This window comes from Dermacentor variabilis, chromosome 8 (assembly GCF_050947875.1).
Source record: "Dermacentor variabilis isolate Ectoservices chromosome 8, ASM5094787v1, whole genome shotgun sequence".
NCBI lineage: Eukaryota > Metazoa > Arthropoda > Arachnida > Ixodida > Ixodidae > Dermacentor > Dermacentor variabilis.
Window position 1 is genome coordinate 69,539,856 of NC_134575.1, and position 14,562 is coordinate 69,554,417.

At 48.6% G+C, this 14,562-nt stretch overlaps 1 protein-coding gene across 2 annotated transcripts in view; it reads right to left on the reverse strand.

Annotated features, from left to right (window-relative positions):
• The window catches only part of LOC142590316 (japanin-like-RA1), an 88,902-nt gene that overhangs the window by 16,392 nt on the left and 57,948 nt on the right, over window positions 1–14,562 (reverse strand). Inside the window, exon 6 of one of the 2 annotated variants that reach the window (XM_075702345.1) lies at window positions 3,575–3,673. In XM_075702345.1, coding sequence (XP_075558460.1) covers window positions 3,575–3,673 — 99 coding nt within the window. Of the gene's footprint in view, window positions 1–3,569; window positions 3,674–14,562 lie in introns of both variants that reach the window. The other variant, XM_075702346.1, reaches the window with a different exon arrangement.

Here is a 14,562-nt window from a genome sequence, read left to right on the forward strand (position 1 = left end):
AGAAATTTCTAGTGTCGGTATCGAACATATGTGGGAGAGTGCTTTCCAAAAAGTGCTGTTTTGCGCAACGGAGTCCTGAAGCATATTCATCAGAAGCGAGTTTATGAGCATTCCAATTATAGTCCCAAGACAGCGTTTCGCTGTGCAATGTCTGCCTGCTTCTTTCCAGACAGGCAGTTACGAATCTGCTTCCGACGTTACAGGTGTGTACGGTTTTTTAATTGTCACCTATACAGGGAACAAAACCTGAGGCGTCATCTTTCTTTCTTTCGTGAGAATGCTTATCAGTAATAAGGCATGAAGGCCTAGTTTAGAGCACCAAAAAAGTTGCTCGCCATGTGACGGGCTTGGATTGACCTGCCTTCACTCCGCGTAGAATATTTGTTAATTGAGGAAGCAACTTTTCCCGAGGTCTCCCGTAGACTACCGTTGTAGAAGAATGTCTGTAACTGACCCCCATAGGTCAACATAGTACAGCCCTCATAAACCTGTCGGCGTATAAGCATGCTTCTTTCTAATAAAACTTCTGATGCGCGGTACACCGGCTCTCCGTTCTGAGGAATTATGCCGCGAAACGTTAAACGCTGTCTTTCATAGCCCTGCTTGAATTGTAGGCTGCTCAGCCCATGATTCTTTTATTAGGACGAGTCGAGTTCATTGAATTATTCTCCTATTTGAAGGTGACCATACTTTTTGTCTTGTGCAGTGCAGCGCTTGACTCACACACGTGGCACAAGAAAGGAGGAGACACGGCCGACTCCATCATTTCTGTCGCCACATGTGTGCCTCTTGCACAGAAGTGTGGATAACAGCGTACAAAATTATCAATTCGTCTACCCACGGTCTTGTTTGGCTATATCGTGGTGTATTCTTCCTCGGACTTTATCAGCTAAGGGCAGGTGTCCTCACACAAAGAAGTTCTGCTAAAATGTTCATTATTGGATGCCAATTATTATCTTTCAAAGGCACGCGCTCTAGCGCGAGAGGTTCAGGAAGTGTGAACGTTAAGATGCTATGGCCACCTCTCGCGCTGTCGCCGTCCTGCGCTAGCTAGTATGGCGCATAGGCCGCTGGTTATTCGAAGAAATGTACATCGTGCCTCGTTTCGAAATGCAGCAAACGTCCATTTTCTTTCATGAGTAAAACACATTATAATGCCTTGGACTTGTAAATCTTTTTGTGACTACATTCACTGTTCCAAAGAGGTTCCTAACATTTCCAAACGGTGCCGGGCTCCTGAATACTATTGCCGCACATATCAATATACGCAAGTATCAGAACACATAAAAACTATTAATATACATAAATTATGTGCGCCATTTCAATGTGCCTGGAGACGCCGATATTGAACGTCCGAAAGATAGTGCCAGAATTTGGCACCACTGTCTAACTATGCGAAACCATATAGGAATGCGACGATTGTGACGTTTCGACAGCTGCACGTACGTGGGTCACGGGAGACAATGTGCCCCGTCATTACCAAAATTTCCTTTGCATACTTCGTATTGCTTACCAACTTGTTATTTGGCCTGTACATTGATGCCCACGCGTTCCTTCAGAACGCGTCGAGCTTTCCGTTTTGACTTACTGGTCTCATGAGTGTCCGCCCATTGAAATAATAGGTTAGCATGCATTGGCTGTGTGATTGAGCTTATATTGACGCGAAATCACCTACATGAGCGAAAAAGTGGTGGCGTCTGTAGCAGCGCCACATGACCTGCATTCCAATTGGCTACAACGCCACGTCACGATCGCGCCTCGATAGAGGAGAGCGGCCGAACAGGAACACCTGTTGCTCGTTTATTACGGCACACATAGTGTGAGGGTATAGGGCATCGCTGCGACGTCAGATCTCCAGCGCGCCTAGACGGATAAAATGCGGCAACGCGATGCCGTATGCGACGCGTCGCCACATGTCACCAACGCTATGCGCGGTTGGCACCACTAGCTATTGCTGCTCCACGTGTCCGCAGAGTTTTTACAGCGCAGCTCTATACTTTTACCGTCCAAGGAAATTTTTGTGTCGTAAGCAAGAAACCTGCCATACGTGGGCCTACCACGCAGATACTGCAATGCCGGGCCGGCCAGCGGCGCAGGTGAATCAGGCATTAAGCATGCCCCATGCGTGGGCCAATCCCGAAAATAGTGCAAGACTGGCTCGACCCGCGGCGGAGGCGGAGCAGGAGGCGTTAAGCACTCCCCATACGTGGGCCGACCCGGCAGATAGTGCAATGCCGGGCCGACCCACGGCCGAAGTGAAGCATGCGTTAAGCACTCCCCATACGTGAGCCGATCCCGAAGCTGGTACAATGCAGGGCCGACCCGCAGCGGAGGTGAAGGAAGCGTTAAGCACTTCCGATACCTGGGCCGATACCGAAGATAGTGCAATACCGGGTCGATCCGCGGTATAGGTCCATTTCGTCATTAAGGGGCCCCGTACACAGCTTCGCTAGTCTGCCTTTATGAAAGAGTGGAACGGCACTGAGTCTTTTTCACAGCGAAGTTGTTTACCTGTAGTCATGTATGCATCTCCCGCGTGCGTTCCTAGTGGGAGGAGGGTGTAGCCTGGCTGGCTGACCTCCGTGTAGGCGACAGGAATGTGTGCGCCGATCGCGAAGATAGTACAATAGCGGGCACGCGTTCTCGGGGCGTTCCCTGGCCGACTTGCGTCCGTCACCCGACCCGAGGTGGATGTGAAGCAGCCGTCAAGCAATCCGGCTCTGTTTCGAATATAAGTCTAACATCTTGGCTCCACATTGAACCACACATATTCGCCCTTGTATCTGAAACACTATATATAAAGCGCATGAAGCCCAGCTTGCTACACTAACTGCACTTTCTAATATTTACATATACATGAGATAGTGCACTATGTCTAGCAAGCTGGCCTTCATGCGCTTTATTTCTTTTAAATACTGTTTGACGAATACATACGTTCGGGTGTCCCGCGACATAACATGGAAGTTGATTTCTCTGCTACTTGCAGTTTGTGCGAGTTTCGGGAACCAGCAAAACCAGCGCATCACTACGCCTTAACGAACTGCAGAACACGAAAGCATGTTTCGAAACACGAAGCGAAACACGAAAGCGTGTCGGCGGGGATTCAGACCAAAAGGAAGCCTTTCCACCGCCCGCGTGGTTGTCAAGGGTAATGGGTTCGTTTTTCTGAAATTAGTTATAACAGGATAAGTTCCATATTTTTTCGTCTCATAAAAATGCAATGATGTTTTTTGCGACGAATGCTTGAGTACTATGGCAGAATATAACTTACGAGTGTTTTCGTCATCGGGGAAGTGCTTGAATGTTCTGTCGAAGTTTCTAATCATATCCTGCGGTTTGCTCAGTTTCTCGATTATTAAGGCTCTGTTCGCGATAGTATTGACGCCTTAGAGATTCTCAAGCACTAATATATCATTTTAGCTTGACTTAATTTTTGCCGTTAGTGTCCCTTTAACGGAGAAATTCACAATACTTCGGAGCATCATCGGGAGAGACTCCACAATTGTTACGTGGCAAACCTTAGCATTGAGAGTGGTCTGTTCGAAAAATATTTTTGAAATAAAAATTACCTCACCCCATGTTTTCCGTATTGGGTGTGACAGAACCAAGGAATTGTTATTGTAATACCGTATTTGGTACTTCGGCTCCGCATGTGTCATACTAAGCAGAGCACCTGAAAATAATAAATGCAGGTTTCAGTGCTGGTTTTGCAAGGTTTAACGTTCGCATAACTTCCAATTAAGATGTAATGAATCTTAAACAGAACACTTTTCTATGTTAAAAAAGATTTCGTTTGGCAAAGAAAATTTAGTGATGTCAAAGCAGAAAATTATATAGCTTTAAAATGCGCATACAACTGAACAAAGTCCAGATATTAATTTAAATATGTTAGTGTACAATGTGTTGTGGATTTTTTGTTCTTTCATGAAGAATGAAAGCCCTTATTTGTGGAGATTTGTTATGCTTCATATATTTATATTTATGTGTACTGCCGAAGTAATACTATCTAATAATAAAATATTTATGCTGACGAAGCTGGAGCGGAATTCACTAAGCTGCGCTGTCCTTGCGCAATTTCTTGACCGAAAACCTCTTAAGCTGCGCTGTCTTTAAGCGTTTTCTTGGCCGAAACGTTTTTAAGCTGCACTGTCATTTACGCAATTTCTTAGCCGAAAAGTTCTTACGCTGAGATAAGGTTGGAACCAAACTGGCAGCGCATATAACTTACGGGGTGGCATGAGAGCAAGGAGGAAGCAAACGTTTTATGAAACGACAAGTCATTAATGAAATGCCGTCCACTGATGGCACGATCGCACGTCATGAATATGTACTCGAGGCTATGTTTTTACGGCAAATGACTGCATCCTCCTATTAGACAGCTTACTTTTCCGGGCGTCTGCTGCAGCGCAACCGCGCTCGCCGGTTCACCGCATTGCCGTCGAAAGAATTGCAGTGGAAGTGCTAACCTATTACGTATTCTACTCCCATTTCTGCATGACATCGGACGGATGGGCACATGCTGGTATATTTGGCGCAGAAAGAGACGCTCAGGCGGTGTAATTGGCGGCCGGATCTGCCAGACTAAGCACTGTATAACGCCTATAACCACTGACTAACGCCTGTATAGATCACCCCCACCACCACTACCGTATCACAAAGTGGCTAAATGTATTTATTGTTATGCTATTACGGAAATGAAACAAACGCTCCATAATATATCAATACGTTCAGCGGTATAGTATGTATGCTGCTCACGGTTGCGGGTGCAGTTCTATCTAATGCCTCGAATAAGCTCAAGGTCAGCTCCCTCGGCAACCGCTACCCTCTAACGTGCTGATTAACGATGTCGTCGACTGTCAACGGACGACAAAATGCTCGCTTCCTTGGCATAGCACCACTGTCGAGGGCGTGGAGAGCTACGAAAGCAATCCTAAAATAATCATGGCTACCGAAACTCTAAAATTGTGACAGGCAACTTCATTACCTCACATCTACATCCACAAGCTTCGCTGCCTATCACAATTTGACATCGTATCAGCTATAATTCCTTCTTCTTGGCTTCATTGAGCTTCATTGAGGTCGAGAGTTTCTTTTTGCCGGTTTCTGCGGCCGCACTCTGACAGAGGCGAAATGCGCAATTGCGCGTACACATCTCTTTTGGAGACCGCTAATAAGTGATTGGTTGGTGATGTCAGGGCCTGGAGCCTCTAACTACGCTGTCGGTCATAGCCAAGTGGCACCCTATAGAACTCAAGTCTAATCAGTCAACGTCACCACGATATTGAGCACCAACGTTGCCATAAATTTACCACCCGCTTAAAAACACACGCGGAAGTACACGTCAAAGTACTGCGCAGCACCGTACACGACACACATTCTAGGCGGTTTCTGATCCAGTCGGTTCAAGTCCTCGATCTTGCGACAGAGCAGTCACTACACATATAGTACTATTTCAATGTTGAAGTGGTGGCATCCAAGCGGCGCTCGACACCGTTCTGGAAACATGAGAATGCGACGTCGCAGCACGAAGCGAAATGCGGCTCAAGAGCAACAGTGCGATGAAATTTCTCACGAATTTTGGATGTTGTAGAGCGCCATCAACATACTTTTATGCTCACGGCAGGACTAAGGCCTCTCCCGACTATCTCTAATTACTTTTGACGTGCAGAAAGTGATTTGAAGTTATGCCTGCAAATTTCCTCATTTCGTGGCCGCGGCTAATTTTCCGCCGTTCGCGAAAGTGATTTACTTGCCCTATCACCAACTCTGCATCTGTAATTGACGAACGATTATCTTCCATATAAATTACGTGGCCTGTCCAGCTCCTAGTTTTCTGTTAATTTCAACTGCCACTACGCCCGTTTGTTCTCTGATCCGCACAGGCCTCTTCCACGCTGCAGAAGAGACCTGTGTTGATCAGGGAGCATACCGTCTGAGAGCAAACAAGTCTTTTCCGCTCTGCAGAAGGGACCTGTTAGCATTCCATCGTTTGTATGTGCAGTCATTAACTTATTATCAAGCCTCACTATTAACCTCAAATTTTCTGTCCCATACCATAGTACTTGAAATATGGAACCATTGGAATTTTTGTTTCAATGACATAGGTGAGCTAGCGGTCACGATTTGCTAATACCGGCCGTGTGCGCTCCGACCTAATTTCATACTGCTAAAATTCCCGTCTTATGATCAGGTTCTGTGTGAGTAATTGACCTAGATAATCTTACTCATATGCACAAGCTAGAGGCTGACTGCCGATCATGAATTCCTGTTCGCTTGACAGATTATTGAACATTACCTTTGCCTCCTGCATATCATTCTTCAACCTACTTTTACACCTTCTCGAATAACGTCCTCATTGAACTGCTGGAATGTGTCCCCAGCGTTCCTAAACAGTACAATGTGATCGACAAGCTGAATCTTGTTCAGATATTCACTGTTGATCGTCGCTCTTAATCCTTCCCGTCCTTAAGGCTTCAATACTTCCAAGCATGCAATGAATTCAAATGGAGAGATTGTGTCTCCTTGACTAGCTGTTCTGTCGAGAACTATTTTCCACTTTTTTCCGGGTAATTCAAAGATAGGAAGCCGGAACTATCACTGAGGCAAAGTCGAAGCGTGAGAAGTTGCATATGCATGCGCTGTGGCTGGACGTAACTATTGTAATTACACATAAACAAATTAATAGAGTGTCGGCCGTATATGCTGCAAGCACCATGCATAGCCTTGATGAGACGTTCGTCCATTCCTTCAGTGCAATATACAATATGCACTTACAGCGCTAATGAGAAACAAATGCCGTAGCTCCATGCAAATACATTGAATTGGGTTATCAAACTGTGCTCTGGCGGGTAAGCACACAATGCAGCATAGTTCGAGAAACTTAACTGGTTATCTTGCTTTACGCCGCGTTTTAGTGGCCACGCTTAAAGTCTTGCACGCTTGACATTGTTCAGTTTGCGATAGGTCACTAATACCGACTTCTTTTTCTGCCGTCATGTTGAACTGACTACTGCTCAGCAGGCGCGGAACACCATAAGAGCATCGCTGGCTGGAAGAAAATTCTTGCGCTGAATTCACAGACGCCTATGAAGGGTCCCTTAATAGAGAGGAGCGAACTATAGAACGAATATCGCACAAAGCGACTCAAAGACGTGAGTGACGTCATTGCGCCCAGGACTGATGTTAGTCTCCGACTTAGAATAAGCATCTTCAGCGAATCATAAGACAACGATGGCATTCGTCTGCTTTCGCTTTTCTTTCTAGTCTGGTCTTCCAGCAGCCTGTTGTCGGTTACTGGCTTTGTGCATGCAAATCAAAAACTTAGCGGCGTCATTAAAGCAGTGTCTTCGCGTTTTTAAAGCAAAGCTTGCTATGTCTATGTCTATGTCCGTGAGCGCGGAAGCGCACAGCAGGAAAGCCAATACAGACATCTGTGTAGAACACTACAGTTTACAATCGCAGTTATACGAATAAGAACATGCCATGCTATCGATCAATATATATATATATATATATATATATATATATATATATATATATATATATATATATATTCTGAGCATTATTTTATCCCTTCATCTTCTTCATCTGTACATGTTCAACATCATGGCCAGCATCATCGTCCTTAGCAAGCGACCTGCGAAATAAACCGTTCAGGCCTAACAGCTGTCTCGTAGGTGGTGGAGGCTGCTTACGATCCCTTGGTCCTCTAGGCCTTCGAGCTTCGTTCAGGCCGCCACTTGCTCCGCCTTTCTGCCAGGATGCCCGAAGAAAATCTTCCAGGAGCCTCCGGCGTCACCGTCTCTGCCCCACCAGCCGCTCCTTCATGGACCGTCAGCACGCGGCCGCGCAATCCCACCATGTTCAATGGCCTTCGTATGGTGACGTTGATGACTGGCTGGACAATTATGACCGCGTGAGTGAGTCTAACTGGTGGGATGATATGCACAAGCTTTCCAACGTCGCATTCTACTTCACTGACGTTGCCAGGACTTGGTTTCTCAACCACGAGAGCACCTTGCCTGACTGGACGGCATTCAAACACCAGCTTTTTGGCGCTCCCAACGTCCACTCTGAGGTCGCCAAGAAAAAGCTTGATGGACGCACACAACGTCCCGGGGAAACATACACCTCTTATATCGAGGACGTCCTCGCCCTTTGTCGCCGTGTTGACGCCACCATGACGGAATCTTATCGTGCCCGTCATATCCTAAAGGGCATTGCCCAGGACGCGTTCAACTCACTATCAAGAATCCAAATACAATTAACGATGTGATCGCGACTTGCCAACGCCTACACGCACTGTAGGTCATCCGTTTACAACCTGTCACCGGTGGCGCGCCTCCTTCGTCGGATACCGACCTGCGTATGCTGATTCGGACTCTCATACGCGAGCGTGCTGCCTGCTGAGTCCTCCAGTTCTCCAGCCTCAGCATTAGGTTCCTGGCCTGCACGACATCATCAAAGAGGAGCTGTCCTCCATGACCTGCGCGGCAAGCTGTGGCCCTCCTTCGCCATTCCCCTCGTACGCTCAGGTTGCGGTTATGAAACTAGCGCTGGTTCGGACAGCGCCTCCTGCTGCTGCTACTGCCCCCAACCATATGGCGACTTTACCATCCCGTCATCCTGCCACAGCATCTTACACTACCCGGCCTACGCCCCACCCAATATGTTACTATTGTGGTATTCGTTCGCACATATCGCGTTTTTGCCGAAGAGGACAACAGGACGAACGCCGTGGCTACGATATTTATGAGAGAGACCCGTTGCTTCCTCCGAGCCCTTACCAGCGCCGGCTATCCCCACGCTCACTTTCTCCACCTCCCGAAGCGCCTCGCAACTATCGTCTAGGGCGCCGCCGCTCGCCCTCCCCTCTCCGACGCTCGACATCACCCTTGCAACCGGCCACCCGCACTCCCGACTACCGATCGGAAAACTAGATGGCGCAGTTTTTGGAGGGAAGGCTGCATGGTTCGCACAGTCTGCAATTCCTTCAGCGTGCCGGGCCAATACTCTATTCGTGTGTGCAGAAGGTGTACCAGCCCTAGCATTGAGTGATACGGGAGCAGCTATTTCTATTATTCACGTTGGCTTGTGCTCTCATCTACGTAAGTTACTACATCTTACAGTGGAGCTCTTCTTCGTGGTGCAAATTATGTTGTGATTGGACCGTTGCCGCAATGCACCGTTAGAGTTTCGATTAACGGGATACGCCACCATATCCAGCACGCAGTGTTGACTTCCTGTGTTCACATGCTTATACTAGGGTGGGACTTTCTCTCTTCGGCGTCTGCTTTCATTTCGTGCCGTCAACGCCTCGTTGACTTGACAGAGATTGACAATTCCGCCGACGTGCACGAACCGCGCCTTCGCTTACGAACTGCTGACGATTGTATGGTGCCCCCTGGCCCCGAACAACTCCGTGTAGTTATCTCTGACATCACAGATCGTGACGTTTTAGTTGTACCGTCAGACCGGTGCTTATCCAAAGGGATTGCTCTGGCAGCCAGCCTTGTTCGGTTGGCCAACGGCACTGCTACTTTGGCTGTACTCAACACAACCAATGAGCCAATCCTGCTTTCTAAAGGCGCCGTTCTCATGCGCGTCCTGGACACTCAGTCTGTCTCTGTGCTTACCTCGACGACTGCTGTTTCACAACGACCCACAACTATGGATCCGGTCCCTGCTTCTGTTCTCGCTAGTACCATCAGCTCCGACCTAACGCAACAGCAGAAGGGGGAGTTACTGCCGTTATTATCCAAGCATAAAGAATCCTTCGACGTCCACTCTCCTCTTCTGGGACAGACTTCTGCGACGGCTCATCGCATACACACAGATGGAACTTCCATTGTGTGCCGGTGGCCATATTGCGTTTCTTCCGCTGAACGCCACAAAATCGGTACCCACGTTGCCGACATGCTGAAACGTAGCATAATCCGCCCATCCTCAAGCCCTTGGTCGTCACCTGTCGTTTTGGTGCGTAAGAAAGACGGCTCAGTGCGATTTTGCCTAGACTTCCGTGCCTTGAACAAAGTAACCCGCAAAGATGTGTATCCACTGCCCCGAATCGATGATGCGTTAGATTCATTACAAAGCACGGAGTATTTCTCCAGCTTTGATCTACGCTCCGGATACTGGCAGATCCCCATGCACGAAGCAGACAAGGAGAAAACCGCCTTTGCCAGACGCGATGGACTTTACAAATTTAGCGTAATGCCTTTCGTCCTGTGTAATGCTCCCGCCACGTTTGTGCGGATGATTGACAGCGTACTACGGGGCCTAAAGTGGAAGACTTGTGCTTATGCTGCCTTGACGACATCATCATATTTTCGTCGACTTTCCATCAGCACTTGCAGCGCCTCGACGAAGTCCTTACATGCCTCTCAGCTGCTGGCCTTCAGCTGAATACAAAAAAGTGCCACTTCACCAGCAAAACCATTAAAGTGCTCGGATACCTTGTCAGCAAGGAGGGCTTTCGACCCAACCCCGACAAGATTGCTGCTGTCCTTAGCTTCTACAGGCCTTGACGCACCAACGACTTGCGTAGGTTCCTTGGCCTAGCTTCGTATTTCCGACGCTTCATACGTGACTTTACCACCATTGCGGCACAAACCATCAACTCCTTCCTTATAGGGCTCCCTACGTATGGTCGGACGAATGTCAAACTGCTTTTGACGCCCCCAAGCGTGCCCTCACGTCCGCACCTGTGCTTTGTCATTTCGGCAACACCGCACCCACTCTCCTACATACTGACGCCAGCGGACATGGTATCGGCGCTGTTATTCTGCAACGTCAGAAAAATTCTGAAGAACGTGTGGGTGCATACGCAAGTCGCACGCCAACAGCTGCGGAGGAAAATTATACGATTACCGAGCAAGAGTGTCTCGCTGTTGTTTGGTCCCTCCAAAAATTTCAGCCTTATCTGCACGGCCGCCACTTTACGGTCGTTACTGAAACTGACGCCTTGTGCTGGTTGGCGACGCTAGAGAATTTAACGGGATGTCTTGGCCATTGAATACTTCGTTTACAAGAATACGACTTCGACGTCACCTACAAGTCTGGAAAGAAACACCAGGATGCTGATGCTCTCTCTCGTTGTCCCCTACCACCATCTTCAAACGCTGCTTGCTTACTACCATTCGTGAGGAAGCCGCAGGGCGCGTCGCCAGCATTCCCGTCGCTCGCAGCTCTCGACCGGCTCCCTTCCAGCCATTCTCATACGTTTGCCTCTAGCCAACGTAATGGCTCCTACTGCCACTCCGTTATGGAACGTATTCGCGGTTCATCTCGCCCACCTTACGCTCGGCTCCTTCGGCAGTTGCGGAACTTCGAGATCGAAAATTCGATATTATACCAGTACGTGTTTTTTACCGAAGGACACCGTTGGGTTCCTGTCGTTCCCCGATCATTTCGGGGCCCAGATATTGGAGACCTTTCACGACGATCCCACTGCCGGTCACTTTGGTTTCCATAAAAGCTATGAGCGAATTCGCAGCCGCTTCTATTGGCCTGGACTTGCAACCAGCATAGCGAAATACGTGGCCTCCTGTTTGCTCTGATAACACCGCAAACGACGGACCTCGCCTCCGGCTGGACTGCTCTAACCTGTCCCGTGTCCTGGAGCTCCTTTCGCAGTCGTTGGTATCGACTTTTATGGACCGCTACCCTTAACCACCGGCGGTAAACGATGAATTGTACTGACTTGTACTTCACCAGAGCGGTGATTACGTTTCACAAACACAATTGAAATCACGAAGCAGTATCGCTGATCTAGAACACTCCAACAAATCTGAGATATTTTGAAAGAAGTGTAGCCTGTCTTTTGGCTTCATCGGGGCATAAACAAACACCACAAGGAGAGCACATTCACCATACTTGAAGTCCCAGCTCACAAATCTTCCCGACAACAGGACGCCGCATTTTCTGGAACAATGCCGATTGAATTCTGCAGCAGTAGGCAACATCCTTCGGAGGCACCAACCACATGGCTTACACACACATTATATTCTAAAGGCTGCAAGCATGTCGTCGGTATGACCAACTCTCCACTTCCGTTTTTTCAATTGCGAGCACATCAAAGTGGAATTCATGTGCCAGATGTTTCAGTTCAAAATGCTTGCGCTTGGTGCCTAATCTGTGGACATTCTGAGCAGCCACCCGAAGGGGCGCAAAATGGTAGCGAGAGGACGCCGGGAGCCTGGCGCGTATCGGCGCGTGCCGTCACTGGTCCGGCGCGTGGCGTTCACTGGTCAGCGCGGCTGCCGCGGCATGGTGGCCGCGGGGTTGCGACGCCGCTCGGGCTTGGGGAGCGTACTTCCCCTTCTTTTCGGTTGCCATTTTCTTGTCGCGTTCCATCACCACGTCGTCCTCCTCTCGGCATTACTTCGTGAGTGGTAGGTCCACGTCCACCTTCACCAAAGCTCCCGAGTTACTCTCAATGCAGGATTCCTCCACATTTGCAGCTCTTATTTCTGGCTACTCCAGTAGACGCACTGCCGCCCATCTGACTGTTTTTGCCATCATCTACTGACGCTTCAAAACACGCCGTTTTCTGACGCGTAGTCGTGGACTCTTCATAGGGTGTAATTGTCTTACATATATAGAAATCCTTTCCAGGGCATTGTACTTCTATTTGCTGCTGCGCTGATAGCGTTCCGTTGCGGTGTCGTTGGTGTCCAGGTTTTCTGCAATATTTCGTTTCCCTGTAGGTGACACTGCCTCTCCTACCTCTGTTTTATCCCTAAATCAAAAGATTCCTGGCGCTTTGTAGTTGCGCCAATCACTGTGACATGAGAGCGCACGCAGTCTTGTCGTTCTTGGACGAAAGCCCGACATTTAGTGCAACGCGGCGTTCGGCAGTCGCCGGGGATGTGCCCCTCCATTTAATAACGCATGCAAGTAGGTGCTTTGCCTAGCATCACCACCAAAACTGCGGCTCTTTGAAACTTAAACAGATCTGACAACTCATCCACGGTGATGCCGTCACGAAGGATCATACGAGTGACGTGCATGTTCGAATCGGCCTGTTAAAATCCTGGCACGCTCCTCGCCTCTAGCTTGACGTCCTTCACATCGCCAAACTCGCTAAGCACATTTCGTACAGCCTCGTTCGGTACGCCAAATACAACCCAGTGTAGCTTTACAGTAAGCTGATGCTTCACAGGATCTGTATTGGCGGAGTATCACCATTTTACCCGAATTCCTTGGCTGCTCGCGAACTGATTTTTTCGCTTGTGGAGTGCGCAGCTTGATCATCCAAACATGACACATTTGGTAGGACCCGATGTCGCTCACCGATTTCATGACACCCAGTTCTTCAGGCGGTGAACGGCGATCCTCGATCGGGTACGGTCTTTCTCCCACGTCACAATGCAGGAAAACACATGCCTTCATTCCTTCACCTGATGGCAACGTAGGAAGAAAAAACGTGTAGGCCGGAGGCGGGCTGCAACGCTTCACACCGGCACCAAATGCGGCCGGCGGAACACCTTCATCGGAGCAAGTTATGATGCGCCCGTACACAGAGAACGGTAAGGAGTTGTGGGCCGCTGTCGGTTCAGCATACGCGCCCTTTTAGGTGGGGTTTTATGCGCATGAAGAAGTAGACGTAGAGCAAGGCGCGAGCCAAAAACAGGCGTCTCCTCTCTCCGGAGAAGGAAAAGGAGGTGATCGCGTGTTGGCTCGCCTCGGGGGCGCCCGCCGTTTCCCGCCAGTTCAGACCGGCCAGTCAGATGGCGAAGCCGCGTTTGGTTCGTTCCGCCGAAGAGCAGGCTGCGTTGAAGGAATTGCAGTGGGAACGGTTGGGCCGTCGTGCGTTCGGCCGAAGAACAGGCAGCGTTTGATGAACGCCGCGGGGAACTCGCTCGAGAAAGGGCTCGTCGTCGACATGCCGACCTCGCCGTGAGGGAGCGCGAAACCCAGGCGTTACGACAACGAAGAGCCGCAAAACCAGAGCATCGCTTGCATCCCTCGTCCCAGTAGTGGAAGGGAGGTCAATTTTTTAAATAATGTTTCTTAAGCAAAAATTTGTTCGTAAGGTCGCGCAGTGAATTATGCATCTGTTTTTTTAATCAGAGGTCTGCATTGTCTGTAGAGCTCACCTACACCACCGAAAATATATTTTACAATCATAGCTCACGCTGGCACTTAACCAAATCTTATTCATCCAACCTCACTCATGCTCATGAAAATAAAACCGGAATAACTCACGCTCACTGAGACTCATGCCTTCCAACTGCATTTCCAGTAAGCCACACCAGCTTAAATACTTATTATCGAGAAGCCAATGTCTGTTTTCTCCAAGATGTGCGTAGTTTATACAGCTGTATACGTGATCTTGGAAGAAAACACCAATAATGTCCTATATATAAAGGTAACACATATTTATCTGTGTGTAGTACAGTTGTGCCTGTGAACAACGATGACGGGAGATAAAGCGATGGCGTAGGCGGAAGAACATTCCTGCATGTGTGCCGACCGAGTGCTGAGATGAGGCAGTGGTAACATCAATGTGATAATACTAAGTTATCTGAGATTGAAATTGGATTACAGGACATTTGTACA